General features: G+C 39.9%; 1 protein-coding gene across 2 annotated transcripts in view; it reads left to right on the top strand.

Annotated features, from left to right (window-relative positions):
• The window catches only part of Grm1 (glutamate metabotropic receptor 1), a 292,553-nt gene that overhangs the window by 70,301 nt on the left and 203,825 nt on the right, over nucleotides 1-18,427 (top strand). For both annotated transcript variants that reach the window (XM_048354248.1, XM_048354249.1), the window contains exon 2: nucleotides 13,564-13,813. In XM_048354248.1, the coding sequence (XP_048210205.1) occupies nucleotides 13,564-13,813 (250 nt within the window). The remainder of the gene's footprint in view (nucleotides 1-13,563; nucleotides 13,814-18,427) is intronic.

The following is an 18,427-nucleotide window of genomic DNA, read 5'->3' on the forward strand; positions in this document are numbered from 1 at the left end:
TTGCAGATGAGGTTCTTACCGCTTTTCTGGTCCACCTAAGAAAGGAAAAGTTCTTAGTGGTCTGTTTTCTCCAAGGCCTGCTTTCTCCCTGGGAAATAAAGTTGCTCCACAATAGCTGTGAAAACATTGTCCAGTGCTCAGAGTCAGGTGCATGAGACACCATGTGAGCTGATGAATCTTCAGACTCAAGTACTGGGAGGATGGCACCCATTCCATTGATCATTTCATTGAGCAGTGGCTGAAGACAATTTATCTGGACTGTTGTGGGATGTGATCATTTTAAGGCAGATTTCAAGGCCATTTTTCTCCTCTTGTGTTTCTGTTTCTGTGTAGAATTCGGAAGGGGAACTAGAATTTTTAATGTGCCAGTGTGCTAGAAAGCTGGGACTCGCCAAAGTAGAAATGACTACTTTCAGTGGATTTCAGTGTGGTAGAGCCATTGATTTATTTTGTAGCCTTGGGCCCCGGCTATAAAATGTAGGTTATGGACAAACTAATCTTTAAGGTCTCTCAGTCTTATCTATTCTTTGTTATATATGGTATATAAAATATAAGTCATATATACTGAAATAATAGATTTAAGGATTTAATCATCACCAGAAAGAGTTTGAAAATGACCCAAGGATAGTCAAATGAAAGCTCTGTTATGAAGCTGACAAAAATCTGCCTTTGATGTGTTACTCTCCTTTGTCACCCCTCCTCGCCTAGCCTCATGGTGCCTCCAGCTATCTGCTGCTTTCTGGATGAGGGCTTTAATGAATTTTTCCTCTCTTAAGATTATTCTTCAAAAGGCAGACAGAAATGATATCTTTCTAATGGTGGAATTTCCAATATAGCTCAAGGAGGTACCATGGTTAGAGGGACATTTGCCAGCACTTTTAGTTACGTCAGATGTAGGCCTCATTCTGAACACACTGGCTGGAGAAGCGGATGAAATGCCCAGTGACATTTACTTGGTTGTGTTCTTGGCACTTCATTGACTCTGCCTTGATCAGCCTCACATTCAGATGCTGCCTGTCACGCCTCCTGTGATCTTGCCCTGTCTGACTCACCCCTCCATTCGCATAGTCATGTGACCCACTCTCCTCACAGCAGATCGAATTAGAATGTGGACTCAAGTGTAACTGCTGGGCTGAGATCCCGTCTCTCCCATTTACTGTATATAGGCTCTGAACAATTCTTCCAAGACTCAGTTTTTATCCATATATGAAAGGAGATAATGTACATAAGGGACTTCATTTGATATTTAGCACAGACGGCCTAAGATGCTACCCAACAAATAATAAGCCCTATGTGCTACTTACTTTGAATAATAAGCTGCCATTCACTAGTAATGTATGCAAGTCAATTTTTAATGTCTGATAATATTTGCATGCATTAATGTCATGAAGTCTTGCAACAACTTTAAGAGGTGATACTACTGTTAACATCCATTTCAAGACAAGGGAAACAAAGCACAGAAAGACATTGATTTTCCAAATGTCCTAGAGACAGTGATCAGGGAAATAGAATTAGAACCCAGGACTCTCTGAATATGGAGTTCCTGTTTCTCACTGTATTGCAGCATTGTCCCCCTTTACAGTAAAGTGTATTAACTCTAAGAGTTCTAATAAAGCTATGGGAAAACTCTACATAGTCTGAATCCATGTGAAATTAAGATTAAACTAAGGCTTTATGCTATAAGAGTGAGCTTTTTCCTGTCACAACACGGAGAATTAGGGATGGACTTGCTGATTTGTAACAAGAGGCTTCAGAAATCACCCAGGCCAATCCCTTCAGTGGCACACCAACAGAGGTACAATGAGGCAGAACCAAACCCTGATTAGGTCTCATAGGACACAAACCTAGGGCATTTTGATACACTGCATTTACTGAAGCAGAGTCTCATGTCCTGTGAATAAAAGGTAATTTTTCCTCCACACCCTCATTTCCATTGTCCCACAGTTAAATCTATGTTGAAATAGTTAAAAGATATTTTTCACCAATAAGGTAAACCATATTAAAGTGGTGTTAAATAGGAGACCACGAACTTTCTAGCAGGGATGGGTTAATTTCATTGAACAAAGTGTGGCTAAAAGTAGCTACTGGGAACAGCTGGTTCTTGGTGAATGTCATTTCCATGTTGCTGGGCAGTGTGTCTCCTAGTAAGTTCAGGTTCATCTAATGAGCTTGTTCTTAAAGTAGCTTTGTCTTTATTAGAGTATCAGCTATTTCTCAGGGCAGTGTTTAATTCCCTACTTTCCAGTGGCTGCATACCTAAAGTAAGTATTAGTTAAAAAAATTATGTCTTCAGGAAAGATAAATGCTAAATGGTTGCACAATAAATGCTTTTTCTTCTCCTACAGTGATATACTTGTAAGAGAAATCAGATTGGGCATGGAGAAAACTGTTGGAAAAAAATCGGCCGAGCAGATGTCTACTTTGCGTACTAAGAATACGAAAAAATGTTTTGACACGAAGCTCTAGATTATGAAAGAGTGCTGATTCATAGCATCCTAGCGTCTCCACATGCTTATGTGATAAGGAAACTGAAGGATCTCCTGGTATGAACCTCACACCATGACATGAGTCAAACAGAATGTAAAACAGCTCAAGGTCACACACAACTAGTTAAAGGTAGTCAAGGCTCCTGGCTTGCATCCTGGAATTTATTATGAGAAACCCATGTATTATTGGCTCTGGGTATCCACAAGGAATCCCTCAGATTTTGCCCAAGTCCTTTTATGTAAAATGGTATAGTGTTTGTACCGAACTTATGCTCACCATTCTGTAACTTCCAATCATCTCTACATACTTAGAGTACCTAATCCCACATAAATGCTATGTAAGTTGTTGCACTATGTTGTTTATGTAATAATGACAAGAACAAGTCAATACGTTTTCAGCAAAAAGACAATCATCCACATGACACTTTTTTTGAACTAGTCCTAGGGTTTTAACTCTGGACATTTTCTATTTCTTATTTATTGTCAAAGTGATGTACAGAGAGGTTACAGTTTCATACGTTAGGCCATGGATACATTTCTTGTACTATTTGTTACCTCCTCCCTCATTCCCCTCTCCTCCCTCCCCCTTTCCTCTCCCCTCCCCCCCCCCCCCCCCCCCCGGCCCATGAGTTGTTCAGTTGGTTTATACCGAATGGTTTTGCGAGTATTTGCTTTTGGAGTCATTTGTCTTTTATCCTGTGTCTCTCGATTTTGATATTCCCTTTCACTTTCCTAGTTCTAATACCAGTATGTACGGTTCCAATGTACTCAGATAAGATGCAGTGATAGTGTGGGTACAACCACAGGAAGGGGATACAAGAGGATCATCAACAATAGAAGCTACGGTTTCACATGGCAGGTTGAAGGTAATTACAACAGTGATTTAACAGTCTTTTCCATAAGATGGAGATTGTCCCTGGACTTTTTGGCTCAAGGCTAGAGCTCTATTTGAGCCATAGCTCTTCCAGTATTTTGATGTTTATTTGGAGTTAAGAGTCCCATGAACTGTCTTGCCCAGTCTGGCTTTGAACCATAATTCTATCTCAGCCTCCAGAGTAGTTAGGACTAAAAGCAGTGGCTTATGCCACTGATACATGAATCATGCCAATTTTTCCCTTGGTTGTGGGGCTTGAACTCAGAGCCTGAGCACTGTCTCCGAGCCTCTTTGTGCTCAAGGTTAGTGCTTTACCACTTCAGCCACAGTGCCTCTCCTGGTTTTTGAGTAGTTAATTAGAGATAAGAGTCTCACAGTGCCTTTTCTGCCGGAGCTAGCCTCCAACTGCCATCCTCGGATTTCAGCCGCCTGAGTAGCTAGGATTATAGGTGCATACCACTTGGTACACAGTTCAGGCCCCTTAAAAATATTATCTTCAAGTAGTTGTACAAAGGAATTTCCATTTACCAAAGCCACTTATGAATATAATATTTCTTGGTCAATGTCACCTCTTTCAACATTCTCATCCATCTATCTCTTCCCTATTCACCCCTTCCTTCATCTTCTTAATTTTGTATGCTATACATTGTCATGCCACTTTTTGAAAGACAGCAGAAGTAGTGAGAATACAGAAACAAAGGTCGCATGTTTCCCCACATTCATGAAAACTAGAATTAGCTTATAAACTAGCAAATAAACGAGGTGTTATCCAAGTGTATACCAATGTATGAAGTGAAAGGTAGTAGGCTCAAGGGGGAACTCAAATAGTGTAACCCCTTAGAAAAGCAAATTCTAAGCTTTCCCAAATATTTTCCATCCAGGGTTGGTTGAGCCAGGAATGTGGAACTTGTGAAAACAGAGGGCCAATACTATACTAGAGTGTTAGTATTAGTCTACATGGGCTCCTATGACTAAATGGTCAGAAACAAGGTTTTGTGTTTTTTACAACTCTGGTATCTGGAAAGACCAAGGTTCCATCTGATTTGATACCTGGTAAGAGCTTTTTTTCTTGCCTTGTAGTTGTCTGCCTCTCATTATTTGAGAGAGAGAGAGTGTGTGTATGCTTAAGAAAATCAAGATCTTGTTGGGCCAGGGCTCTGCTCTTCTGATCTCACTTAACTTTAACTCTTTACAGGCTCTGTTTTCAAAAGATACCCACATTTGTGATCAGGGCTTCCTGTATGAATTTTGGAAGAACACAAACATTTCAGTCCATAAAACTATCAAGAACATGTTTGTCTGCAAATAGCCAAAAACCAGATGTATGGTGACGTATCAGAGAGTGATTTAGCTTCTCTAGCAAGGAGATATCCATCGATGGAAGTGCAGGGCTGGTGTGAAGCTTTGCAATGCTAAAAGTTCTCTGAGGTACTAAGTCTTCTCTTCTCAAATGTGTATATATGTGTGTGCATGCACACATGCACGTGCACACATATCCTCTTCATATTTTATCTCACCTACTTACAACATGACAGCTCACCTAGTCTCAGATCTGGCTTTCAAGATGCATGTCTGCCATATGAAGCTTATAATTTTCCCATAAGCCTCATTGGACAATTCCCAATTAAATCTCATTGTCTGAAAGTGGTTCACATTCCTTCTCTAGCTGCAGGGGATTCGGGATATGTAGATATTTGGGGCTGTGTATCATCATAGAGCTTAAAGTTTAAATGGAAGCATCAAAAGCTCAAAAATGAAAAAGAGGACTTTCTTGGTGCAAATATAGCTGCAAAAATAATTCAAGGAACAGCTTGGTCCAATGTGACCATGAGCAGAGTGAAGCCCGGCATTGACAGAGACAATTGCAAGCTCAGATTTTGTAAATAGGAAGATAGAAATAAAAGAATCCATCGCTCCTGGGTGATTGTCAACACCTTATGTCCAATTTACAACTCTACAACTATTGAGGAACACGGACATTTTTGTGTTACTTTTCACATAGGATTTAATAATCTCAAGTCGTTGAGCTGCATATGATGGCCTCTGTTTCACATAATGGACAAGTCAAGCTTCCAGAAGAAACTCCTTTAAAGTTAAGTAGCTCCTTCCTCAGGATCCAGGATTCACACAAGTTGATCTGCCTTCGGGTTTATCCTCTTAATCACTCAGCAGTAAGGCCTAATAGAGAAGATAGTGGGGCACAGGATGAAGGCCACTTGGCCTCAGTCCTCCAAGCAGAGAGCAAACAGCCCCTTTGTGGTGAATCTCTTCTTGCTTGCGGAACCTACACCTTTCTACACTTCGGATACTCAGAAGTGCAGCTGGGAAGTTGCTGGTAAAATTGAGTCCCTTATGTCCTCTATGAGTGCCAGAGTTAGTTCCTTCCCTGACCTTGTGTATAAATTCTCATACAGGGCACCATCTGGGAATCCAGAGGCAGGTGATAGGTAAATATCAGCTGATAACTAGGCCCTTAGTGCTGACGTGTTAGAGGGCTCAGCAGGTGCATTGATGGAGGTGGGAAGATATCACATTTTCCAAGAGTTACCTGGGAGAATCAAACAAATTAAAAGGTCACCAGGCAAGGTTAAAGTTGTTAAAAGAAGAAAAGGCTGAGTTGTGACTTCCAGGATTGTACCAAAATACCCTCTAAGAAAAAGAGAGACAAATTCAAACCACTTAGTCCTTGTTTCCTCTGAGAATCAAGAAGGGATGAATTTGGATTTTTATTGCAAAGAATTTAGGTCAAAAAGAAGGATTTCCCAATAGTGATAGATATTGAATACTAGGTTTCTAGAACATGCTATGAAATTGATTTCCTTATCAGAATTCTGATAGATAGATATTATTATATTTGTCTTACATGTCCTAGGTGGCAATCCATTGGCCAGGCCGGTCCATGTCTCAGAGGTAGAAAGTAGAAAGGGAGTCATTGTCAGGTGATCTTGAACTACATGAGTAAAGGCAGAGAGAAAGGGTGTCTAGGGCATAAGATCAGTGTTCTTTCAAAATGAAATCATTTTTTCTTTAAGCAAGTATAAAAATGTTTGCATCCTTCTTTACATCAATGTTGGCCTCTCATATAACTTATAAATCAATACGTAGAGTTGACCAGTGTTGAATATTGTTTTTTGATCCTGGTTCATAAAGATACAGAAGCAACATTCTTTTTTAAAAAAGGAAGGATAACAAAGTATTTTAAAGTAAAAAAAAGTGGACAATATTAAGGGCAAAGTTAAAATGTCCATATCAATATTATTATATCTCACTGTTTCAAAATTTAGACTTAGAAGAATTTCTCCTTACTTCCTCCTTTCCTCCCTTCGTTCTTTTTTCCTTCTTTCTTTTCTTTCTTTCCCTTTCCTTTTTTCCTTCCCCTCTCACTTCCCCTTTTATGTCTTCCCTTTCTTCTTCCCCTTCTCTTTTTCTTTCCTCTTCTCTTTCCCCTTCCCTTCTTTTTCTTCTCTCCTCTCCTCTCTCCTCCTTTCCTCTTTCTCTCCTCTCCTCTCCCCTCCTCTCTTCTCCTATCTTACCCCCTCCACCCCTTTAAAAAATCGCCTTTAAGTCATTCTACGGAGAGATTTCAATTTGACACGTAAATTTATGAGTACAATGTGTCTTGATCCATCTCACTTCTTTCACCATTCTTTCTCATCTCTCCTCATTCCACCCATCTCCTCAAGTTATCTGGCTCCATTTTCACATATGTACATTGAATAATATGACTGTGTTCACCCCATTTTTAGTGCTTTTCTTAAAGTTATTGTTAATACTGTCTACTTTTCTCACTTAAAATATTTTTTATCCAAATAAAATATTTCTTTGTAAACCCTATGTTCATATAAATATAAATGTTCTCATCATATATACCTCTTGTAAACATCTCTATCAGTTGTTTAGATGCTTATTTTAATAGAATATTCTGATTCATTCTCTATAAATTTTTTCATCATGTAACAAATTTGGAAATGAAAATTTGTCAATATATAAAGTGTTCTATTTTATGAGCCACCCTTCCCTTTCTCTCTTACTCTGTAGGTTTAAGACAACATTGTAACAGGAATAAAGTCTGCTATAAAATCTGTTATATTGTAGAAACATGGCACATTTCTATGGTGTATTCCAGATGCCTTGCTAGAAATTGTTTCAGAGTTTCATTCTATAAACTATGGATTGTCTGCTCCAGAGGGATTTCTCTACCCATTTTCTGTAAAAAAAAAAATCCCTGTGTGGCTTCACGATGCTGCTGCTCATCCTGCATGCCAGCCCTTCACTCACGTTCTTCTAGAACCCCTTTCATTCTGACATTGTCCAAGGGGTGGTATCTAATTATCTCTATACTTTTATTCCCAAATCTAGCATCCTAGTAACTTTAATATCCCACGAAACACATTCATCTCACTGTTGCTTTGCTTTGTGAGCTTGGGCTTATGCTGTAACTAACAGTGCTCTGTGTGGTAGGAGAGCATTGAAATGGCTGTGGTGAGCAAGGACTTCTCAGTTGGATGGCAAATCCTGGATGCACTGATGTGTCAATTTAAGAAAATGATTGAACACTTTTGAGCTTCACAATGGATGATTGTTTTTATAAGGAATTTGTTATGTGAATAAGTGATATGCTTAGGTGCTTTATCTAAACCCGAACACGTACTATTTATCAAACTCAAGGGAAAGCCAATGTTTGATATTTCTTGGTAATCTTTACATACAGAAACCTAAGATGTGTTTTTGAGTTGACAGGGCAATAAAATATTTGCTAATGGAATGAAAATATACATTTTTGTACCAGCCCTAAATACATATAATCATATTGCCATTTATTTTTAACTGTTTTTTATAATCTAATTTCTCACATACTCAAAACTTTTTTCAGGTCAGCAGACACTAGATCCAGAGAGATGTCTGAATAAATCCTTCAATATCTAGAAAGGCAAGAGGAAGCCTGAGGGGCAGGATGAAGAGAGGAGAGGAAGCTCAGGCCAGGGTAGTCTCCCAGCTGACTGTATTATCTTTAGTCTGACATTGCTCATGACCTTGCAGACAGCTAAAGAGTACAAGTCCCTTGGTTTTCTTTCTATTTATGGAAAAATATGCTGTATCTTAAGGCTCAGGACAGCTAGCATTTTCTTTGTGTACTTTGGTTGGTCCTTCATCCATAGCACTAATTCTAGATACTTGTACTTGACTCATTGGTCACTAGATCTGTTGCTTGTAAATGAAGTAGCACAAAATTTGAGTTTCAGTGGAGTATGATTTCTTCTCATGTTATATGATATTTTCCTATATTAATATTGATAATGGGTGCATTACATTTAAAGAGTTAAGTGTGATACTGCTCATGAATGCAATTTTTTAAAGTATAAAAATTCATAAAATTGGTTATTGCTATTGTTACTAGATATGGCTCCTCACACAGAAATTTACATGTGAGTTTGAAGATATGCAGGTACTCTAAGAGAAATGGACAGTTTAAGTACATTTCAATATATAACCCTCAGTTTTCTGTCCAAATAAGAATTTATGAATACAGAAATTGAGACTAACAGTTCATTGAACAAATTAAAGTACTCAGATTTTATTCTAGGTAATGAAAACATAGATATTTAGTAGTCTCAGAGCATGAAGAGAATGGAGCAGGAATCTGAGAGTTAGGACAGGTAGAAGCTGTGTTGTTCTAACATCAGCAAATTGCGTGTCCCCTGCATGCCTTTCACTTCTTGTTTCCTTGTCAAAGTTGAGGGTTGTGAACTAAGTATGTCTATAACCTTTACTAGACCTAAAACATATGAGACTTCTTATTCTTATGAAAAACATTTTTGCTCATTTAATCTGCATGCATTTCGATAAAAGAGTAAAATAATATGTATGACTGAAGTTTAGGAGTTAGCACCATGGAAGTAATGTTATTCCTCTTTTAATTGGATGTTCTAACAAAACAACAGTAACTTTTGTTGATTGTCTGCTGGCTGTGTGTGTGTGTGTGTGCGTGTGTGTGTGTGTGTGTGTGTGTGTGTATTTACCTTGCAGATTCCTGTATTTAGGGGGAGGAAGTGACATCTAACTTCCTTGCTGTGCCCTATGGTGCAGACAAATAAGGCATTCACTTGTCAGCTGCAGTTTTCTCCCATATAATCAGTCACTGCCTCTTGTCTGGGCTCTGACGTCTCTGCACACACAGTCCAGGGAACTGGGGGATCTGTGATGTGCTGATGCTTCCATTTGACTTCACTCTACTCAGTCAGGACACTGAAGGTGATCCAGAGATAGATCTGGAAACATCTCATTACATGTCATTCATTATACTGCTCACGGAATATTTTAGTCGCAAATCATTTTTTTTTATAATGTCACTCCTTGTTAATTGTTTTGACTAAAGGATTGCTGTTTTTACCTTATATTTACATTATAAATTTGAAGACAATTGATGAATTATTAAAAAATTCAAACCATATTCAGCAACAGCAAATATATTTATTTATGCCTTGCCAACACTGAATAATACTAACAAACTCTGTTATTCCTACAGGTGAAAAAAACAACCCACATGCCTTATTTTAATTGCACTCTCCTCCTAACTAATAAGATTCAGTCATTTTAATATATCAATTGTTTAGTTTTATATATTTATTATTTATTGAATATTGCTTGTTTAAAAATCTTGGCCTATTTTTTTTGGTTGGTTAAAAAATACTCTCTGCTTGTGAATTTAAGTATCTGGGATTATACTAAGTATTGAACATATATCATGGAACAGATCATGAAGAGATGTAATCATGGAGCTTACATTCTAAGGAGAATAAAAAAGAAAGGTATCAGATATTGAGATAAAAGCAAGGAATGTGTTGGGGATTTAGTGGGATGCTAAATTAAGCTAACTGATTAAGAGACTTTTCAAAGCAAGGGAATTATTTGGAGATATGGCTGACAAGAACATCTGGTAAAATCCCATCCTTTTATGTAATGATGGAGACAGCTAATACATGGCTTGAATGAGTTGGGGGTATTCCAGGAAAAGCAATACTGCCAAAGGACCAGAGAAGATGAGAGGGAGGGAAGTGGGAAGAGAGAGAGCTGGAGAAGTTGGAGATCTCAGCTTGTGGTCATCTAGGATGAGGAGTTTCAGTTTTATTCCAAGCATGTTGGGAAGCAGTGGAAGCTTTCTGTAAATGAATAACATAATTCAATTTATAACTATACTCTGGTTTCTGGGTGAATTGTTGCGAATAAGAATGGAAGCAAAGAATCTAAGGTAGTTGCCTAGGAAAGAGCTGAGAGGTGTTGAGGTGGGGTGTGTGTGTGCGTGTGCGTGTGCGTGTGTGTGTGTGTGTGTGTGTGTGTGTGTGATGCTGTCAGTGCTCTGCCTGATTTCCATTCCATCATGGTGCACAACATTTCAGGACTAGGTCTATGCTACCATGTTTGCTAGCACTTTCTTCTGGGACCAGCCTGAAGCTTATATTTGACTGAGACAACTTTCTGGCCTTGCTTTTCCTTCTCATCCTAACCTACTCCTTTTGGTCTTCTTGTTAAATAACTTGAAAAAGAGTCTTTTGTTTTAGACAGCAAGGTCTAATCATGATTTAGTGAATCAGGGGGTTTAAGGAGATAAGAGAGAATGGATTAGGAATATTCTAAAGATAGAGTCTGCAAAAATGGATCTGATATGCAAAAAAACCGGGGACATGGCTGGGGATATAGCCTAGTGGCAAGAGTGCCTGCCTCGGATACACGAGGCCCTAGGTCCGATTCCCCAGCACCACATATACAGAAAACAGCCAGAAGCGGCGCTGTGGCTCAAGTGGCAGTGCGCTAGCCTTGAGCGGGAAGAAGCCAGGGACAGTGCTCAGGCCCTGAGTCCAAGGCCTAGGACTGGCAAAAAAAAAACAACAAAACCAAAAAACCAGGGACATTACATAGTTCTTAAATTTTCTTATTGAGCTACTTGGTCTATAAGGGCATGATTATTAGTAGAAGATATCTGAAAGAAAAATGTCTACAAAAAAGAGAAGAAAGATTATTTTAGGCATCTTAAGCTTCAGATGTCTATAAATGGATATATCAGACAAATGAGTACTGTGTATTTTGCTTCAATGCACCATTTGAATCTTAGTATTGTCTTATTATTATAACTACTTGTAAGTGGTTAGTATTATCCATATCTACTGACTAGAGTGGTTAATAACTCATGAGGAAAACAAGAGAATTTCTATTACATGAAGTGCTTCAAGGAAGAAACAGCATTAAGTATAGCTAAATAGTTGGTAAATAAAGGCAAAGAACCAGTCATATAATATGACAACAGGGCTGTTAGCAGCTTCGACAATGAAAGCTTTTGATGAGAAGATTCTGAGGAAATGGGTGTCCATGTGTCTGAACTCATTAAGATCATTGCACACTCTGGATGTATACAAAAAATTTGCCTCCAACTATATTCAGCTGAAATATTTTTTTTAAATCAGAGAATGAAATATTAAGAAGCAGATTTTCTTTTACTTCAACTGTTATTGCAAGTGTATGAAGAGAGGAAGAGTTAGCGAATCAAATGGTAACTTAAGTGAAGTAATGTGTCCAGGAATTTTGTTTTACATCAACATCCTTAGGAGAGATAGGTTGATTATTCAAGACAGAAAAAGTAATTGCTCTTTGAACAAAATATTTGAATGGATAAAATGTAATGAATCCAATGTTCTGGAACATGGATTAGTTTTATCCTAATCCCTTATAAACTGCAATACAAAAAAAAAATACCAGAGCATACAAGTGTCAATGAAGATAGGTGCATAGGTGTTATAGTGTGTGGCTGGATTTATTTTTGTCTGACTTTTCTTGTCCTGATTAAACCATGAGCTGAGAACCCCAGCAGACAAAGGGTGAGGAAAGAGCCTGTATTAGAGGGAGGGAGAGAGAGAGAGAGAGAGAATACTGATGAAATAATCATGAGATTGATAAGAAAATATATTTACAGCGGTGATGTAGTACTGCTGGATGCCCTTTCACTATGTGTTCTCATGAATTTTAAAGAAAACCAGTCAACACGGAAATGAGTTTATTCTTGGCATGTTTATATGTGCGGTATAAGCGTGGGATAGGATTGGTTGGGTTTAATTAGCAAATGGGTTTTGTCAGGAAGACAGGAGAGACTTCAGGAGTTTGGAAGGGATTGACTATGAAGACAGACTGTGAAGTCAAAACAAGTCAAAACAAGAGGGAAATGAAAGGGAGAATGGAGATTAGGGAGTTAATGGATTTCGTATTTTCATGAAGTTGAGGACATTGTGTTTTAAGATAAAGGGAGTAGAGCTTAGGAACTTAAATGATAAGAGGTAAACAGACTGGAAGATTAAACAGTTCACAATCAGAGCTATTAGAACCATTTGTCCTAAAAGAAATAAAAAATATGACTGTAGACTTAGATAGGTTACAGGAAATAGCAACGGAGCCCGGAGGTTGAGGAATTTTGAGGACAGCACGTTGCATGTTGATATCAAAGTCTCTAAACCTGGAAAGCAGTGGAAATATGGAACTTTTAAGGTGAGGGCCAAAGTCATCAATGAAGAATAGAGATGGAGAAATGGCCAAGTGTGCTATTTATCTCATTGTTCTACGAGTTCTTAGTATTTACAAGTGCGCTTGGTGGTAGGAATGATCTAATGGAGAAGTAAAAGGCCAAGGCCAAGGCTCTCACCGTCGCTTCTCTTCATCCATGCCAGAGGGTTTTGACTACGCCCGGTAGCTCTGTCCCGGGTCTGTTTAGTGTTCCACCTGCTTTGCACGTTCGCTGGCCAGGGAAGCCTCAGGGGCCTTCTATCACCAGAAGCATCTACCCCTTAACCTGCAGCCAGCACGAGCCAGCTGACCTCTCTACCCCAAGATCAGCATGCTTTGTCCCCTGTGGTTAAAATCTGGGACAAACGTGATCACTCATGGCTGTAAAATAGGGCAGGGAGCCTTTGTTTCACAAAACTTGTTCCATGGTCAGTGCCCTGGCCCAGATCACTTCCCTTTACTTCCATGGAGGTTTTTGTGGTCTGGCTACCTCTGGCTAGGCTCTCGCCTCTGATTTTGCTTCAGTCCCCGTGACAGTTACAAACGATGGGGAAGGTCGGGCCCGCGCGCTCTGGTGACCCAGGAGCCCTGGGTGCGGTGGTAAGGACCTCGCCCGTCTCCACGCCCTTCAACCCACGCTGGTTGTTTTCTGTGCAGGGAATTACGGGGAGAGTGGAATGGACGCGTTCAAAGAACTGGCGGCTCAGGAAGGCCTGTGCATAGCCCACTCGGACAAAATCTACAGCAATGCCGGGGAGAAGAGCTTTGACCGCCTCCTGCGCAAGCTCCGCGAGCGGCTGCCCAAGGCCAGAGTGGTGGTGTGCTTCTGCGAGGGCATGACGGTGCGCGGACTGCTGAGCGCCATGCGGCGCCTGGGCGTGGTGGGCGAGTTCTCCCTCATCGGAAGGTGAGCAGCCGGTCTAAGCCAGTCTCTTCCTCCCTCCTTCCTTCCCTCCTTCCCTCCTTCCCTCCTCCTTCCCTCCTTCCGTCCCCCTCCCCCTCTCTCTCTCTCTCTCTCTCTCTCTCTCTCTCTCTCTCTCTCTCTCTCTCTCACACACACACACACACACACACACAGAGACACGTACACATTCCTGTAAGTTACTTTATCCACACCACTCTTCCTGACCCCGGGTAGCTTGAGCTGTGCAGTCACTGGGTTTGGCATCTGTTCTGGATTTCCTTGGAAGGAAGGCTATTGGCATCTTCCTCCTAGAAAGAAAAGAAGCAGAGCAACCCTAAACAAATCAGTGAGGCTAGTCCAGAAGTCCGGAAGTCCTTTGTCAGGCTCTGTCCTGGAGAGTTATTTCTTTGCATGTACACCCCCCTCCGCTCACCTCACGAGTAAATGCTGTGTCTCCATACTTCCCAAGCACGGAAATCTTAGTAGGGGTAGTTTGGGTGTGTGTGTGGGGGGGGGGGGTGGGGTGTATGCTGGAGGGAAGCAGTGGAAATGGAAAATATCCAATACAATTTGAAATTTAGTTTGCCAAATACAAGTGAAGGTAGGTGTGCATGCAAACTTTATTTTTGGTACTGAGCTTTGAACTTGTATTGGCTCCAATATTCTACCACTTTAGCCATACCTCCATCCCTGATCTTTAATTTTAGCTTTGAGCAGTACTGGCATTTGAATTTAGGGCCTTATTCTTACCTAGCATTCTGCTACCTGAGACATTCCACTTGCCTTTTGTTCTATATTTCCTATAGGGTTTTTGTCCTCAGCTGGCCTGGGGCTGGGGCCCTTCGAACCATCCCTCCCACAGGGGACACAGTTTATTGGTTTTGATGAAGTCTCACTTTTGCCAGGGTTGGCCTTGAACCATGATTTTCCCGGATCTTTGCCTACTGAGTCAGGTCTGAGTCATTGCACCTGGCTTTCACTGAACCTCAGACAGTGATAATACAATCTCCATGCACACTTATGAACTGGCTAATCATGGTGTTTTCTGCAGGTGGTTTTTGGAATTGCATCTGGTATATGGTGGGGTCTAAAATCTCTACTCCCTAGATTGTGTTTATTTATGTAGAGATAGATTCTCCATGGCAACGTATTTTTTCTTAGGATTTTTTGCTTACCTGGTATCATGTTTACTTTGCCATATTCTCATGCTGCATAAAGGAACTGAGCATGTTTTCCAAGGAACTCATATCTGATACCCAAGCGAAAACTGTAGCTCCCCTCAGCAACTTCACACTCAGCAACCAGATCTCAGTGCTCCATTTTATCTCCTCCACTGCTGGAATACATCCCTACCATACTCACTAGAGAACTTCTACCACTGACCCTTTCTATTCTGTGCTTATGGTACTGACAACCACAGTGATGAGATTCACCTCACCATTGGGATTACAGAATGAGACACTTGGAAGACTTCTGAGTCAGTAGGAGAAAAATGCAAGCCAACAGAGAAAATAGTTTGATGCTCACCAGGACCAAGGATATGTGGCAGCAAAGGCAAAGGTCAAATTCAAGAAGGATATGGTTGGATTTGGGTAGTATTGGCAAACTGGCACCAGGAGCCATTTTGGCTTCTTCAGTATGATGTGGTTGTTTGAAGCCACTTGAAATGTTCCTAAGAAAGCTGGGCCCTTCAAGAAGGAGTATTTAAAGACAAAATAATATCTGTCTTAAGACTTAAAAGGATATAAGCACGTTGTTGAAGTGTTCTTAATATATGTGCTAGGACAGATGGTGTGCAGATACTCAGTTCTTTGAATTGCCTTTGTAAAATGACTGCTTTTTATAAAAGGATTCTTGTCAAAAAATCTTATGTTTATTATTTTAAAAACAACTAAAATCTATTTTGTCAAATTTATTCTCTTTAATATCCTCAAAGGCTGTATCTACTTTAGTCCTAGGGATCTTGAACAGATGTGGTGCTGAGTTTGGGGGTCTGCAGACTGCCTAATTATAACACATAATCATATAAAATGTTGCAAAGTAATTGGAGTGTAAATTCATCCCATCATCATTATTTAAAAGCTAGGCAAAATGGTAATGGCAGGTTAAGCCTTTCTGATTTTGCCTTACCTGCTGATAGAAGACAAATGAGCTCATATCAGTACTTCAGAATTATTGTATGTGCTTGCTGGAGAAGAGAGCAGTTACATCTTATGTCCTGTTGCTACAATGAGTACTTGAGCTTCCCAAATCACTGCTCCCCACACCAATGACATGAAACCTTTGACACCTTCAAACTAGACTCAGTAAAGAAAAGCATCTGTCTGGCCTCCATTCATTCCATGAGGGTCGATTGAAGTGGTGTTGGCTTTTGCTTCCACATCCTAAGGATGTCTGTTTCTATTATTTCTTTTTTATATTATTATCTTCAATTGCTGTGCAAAGGGATTTTGAATTAGCAAGTCTATCCATGTGTACAATGCACCTTGATTTGTGTCATTCTTTCCATTGTTCTATTCCACATTTATGACATCCCTTCTATCCTCTCATTTCCTACTGCCAGTTCTCGTGTGTACACAGAGCCTTTTGACTGTATGTAGCTGCCATTCCCCTCTCCATTTGTCCACTCTCCTATCCACCCACAGAAGATGTATTTCAGCCTCCTTGTATTTATTCCATAAAACTGCCTGTTAAATTTTCAAAGGGATTACTACATAGAAACCCACCCCTGCTGGAGCCACACTTAGTTTGCTTGTGTGCATAAGCAGGTGGCCTTGTATGTCAATCACACATGTTTTTTTTTTCAAATTTTTATTATCAAACTGATGTACAGAGAGGTTACAGTTTCATACATTAGGCATTGGATACATTTCTTGTACTGTTTGTTACCTTGTCCCTCATACCCCCCTCCCTCCTCCCCCTTTCCCTTTCCCCCCATGAGGTGTTCAGTTCACTTACACCAAACAGTTTTGCAAGTATTGCTTTTGTAGTTGTTTGTCTTTTTTTTACCCTGTGTCTCTCAATTTTGGTATTCCCTTTCAATTTCCTAGTTCTAATACCAGTATACACGGTTTCCAATATACTCAGATAAGATTACAGAGATAGTGTAGGTACAACCACAGGAAGGTGATACAAGAACATCATCAATAATTGAAGCTACAGATACACATGGGATGTTGAAAGTAGTTACAACTGTGATATAACAATCGTTTCCATAACATGGAGTTCATTTCACTTAGCATCATCTTATGTGATCATAAGGGTATAGCTATTGGGCTCTTATGATGCTCTGCTATGACATGCCTAAACCTGTACTAATTATTCCCAATAAGGGAGACCATAGAGTCCATGTTTCTTTGGGTCTGGCTCACTTCACTTAGTATAATTTTTTTCCAAGTCCTTCCATTTCCTTACAAATGGGGCAATGTCATTCTTTCTGATAGAGGCATAAAATTCCATTGTGTATATGTACCACATTTTCCTGATCCATTCGTCTACTGAGGGGCACCTGGGTTGGTTCCAGATTCTCGCTATGACAAATTGTGCTGCAATGAATATTGTTGTGCTGGTGGCATTACTGTGATTTTGTTTGTGGGCTTTTGGATAGATATCCAAAAGTGGGGCTGCTGGGTCATAGGGGAGTTCTATATTTAGCCTTCTGAGGAATCTCCATACTGCTTGCCAGAGTGGCTGAACCAGTTTACATTCCTACCAACAATGAAGTAGGGTTCCCTTTTGGCCACATCCCCTCCAACATTTGTTATTGTTAGTTTTCTTGCTATATGACATTCTTACTGGGGTGAGATGGAATCTCAATGTTGTTTTGATTTGCATTTCTTTTATGGCCAGTGATGTAGAGCACTTTTTCATATGTCTCTTGGCCATTCTCATTTCCTCATCAGAGAAGTCTCTTTGTAAGTCTTTAGCCCACTTGATGAGGGGGCTATTGGTTCTTTGTGGTTTTGTTTTGGAAGAAGGTAATTTTTTTAGTTCTGCATATATTTTAGAGATGAGCCCTTTGTCCGTTGAATGGTCGGTAAAGATCTTCTCCCAGTCTGTGGGCTTTCTGTTTATCTTGCGAGCTATGTCCTTTACCATGCAGAAGCTCTGCAGTTTGATGCAGTCCCATTTGTCCAACCTTTCTTTGATTTGTAGCCTTTCTAGGTCATTGTTAAGGAAGTTCCGTCCTGGGCCAAGGAGCCCAAGTGTTTCTCCTACTCCTTCCTTTAGTGTTTTCAGGGTGTCTGTTTTGATTTCGAGGTCTTTAATCCATTTGGAATTGATTTTGGTGCAGGGTGATATATAAGGATCTAGTTTTAGTTTGTTGCATGTGTTGAGCCAGTTTTGCCAGCACCATTTGTTAAAGAGGCAATCTTTCTTCCAAACTATTGTTTTAACTCCTTTATCAAAGATTAAGTAGGCGTAGTTCTGTGGGTTCATTTCTGGGTCATCAATTCTGTTCCATTGGTCTTCAGGCCTGTTCCGGTGCCAATACCAAGCTGTTTTTATTACTATAGCTTTATAATACAGCTTGAAGTTGGGTATTGTAATTCCTCCAGCACTGTTCTTTCTGCTTAGGATTGTTTTTGCTATTCTAGGTCTTTTATTGCTCCATAT

The sequence above is a fragment of the Perognathus longimembris genome, chromosome 9, assembly GCF_023159225.1.
Source record: "Perognathus longimembris pacificus isolate PPM17 chromosome 9, ASM2315922v1, whole genome shotgun sequence".
NCBI classification, from domain to species: domain Eukaryota; kingdom Metazoa; phylum Chordata; class Mammalia; order Rodentia; family Heteromyidae; genus Perognathus; species Perognathus longimembris.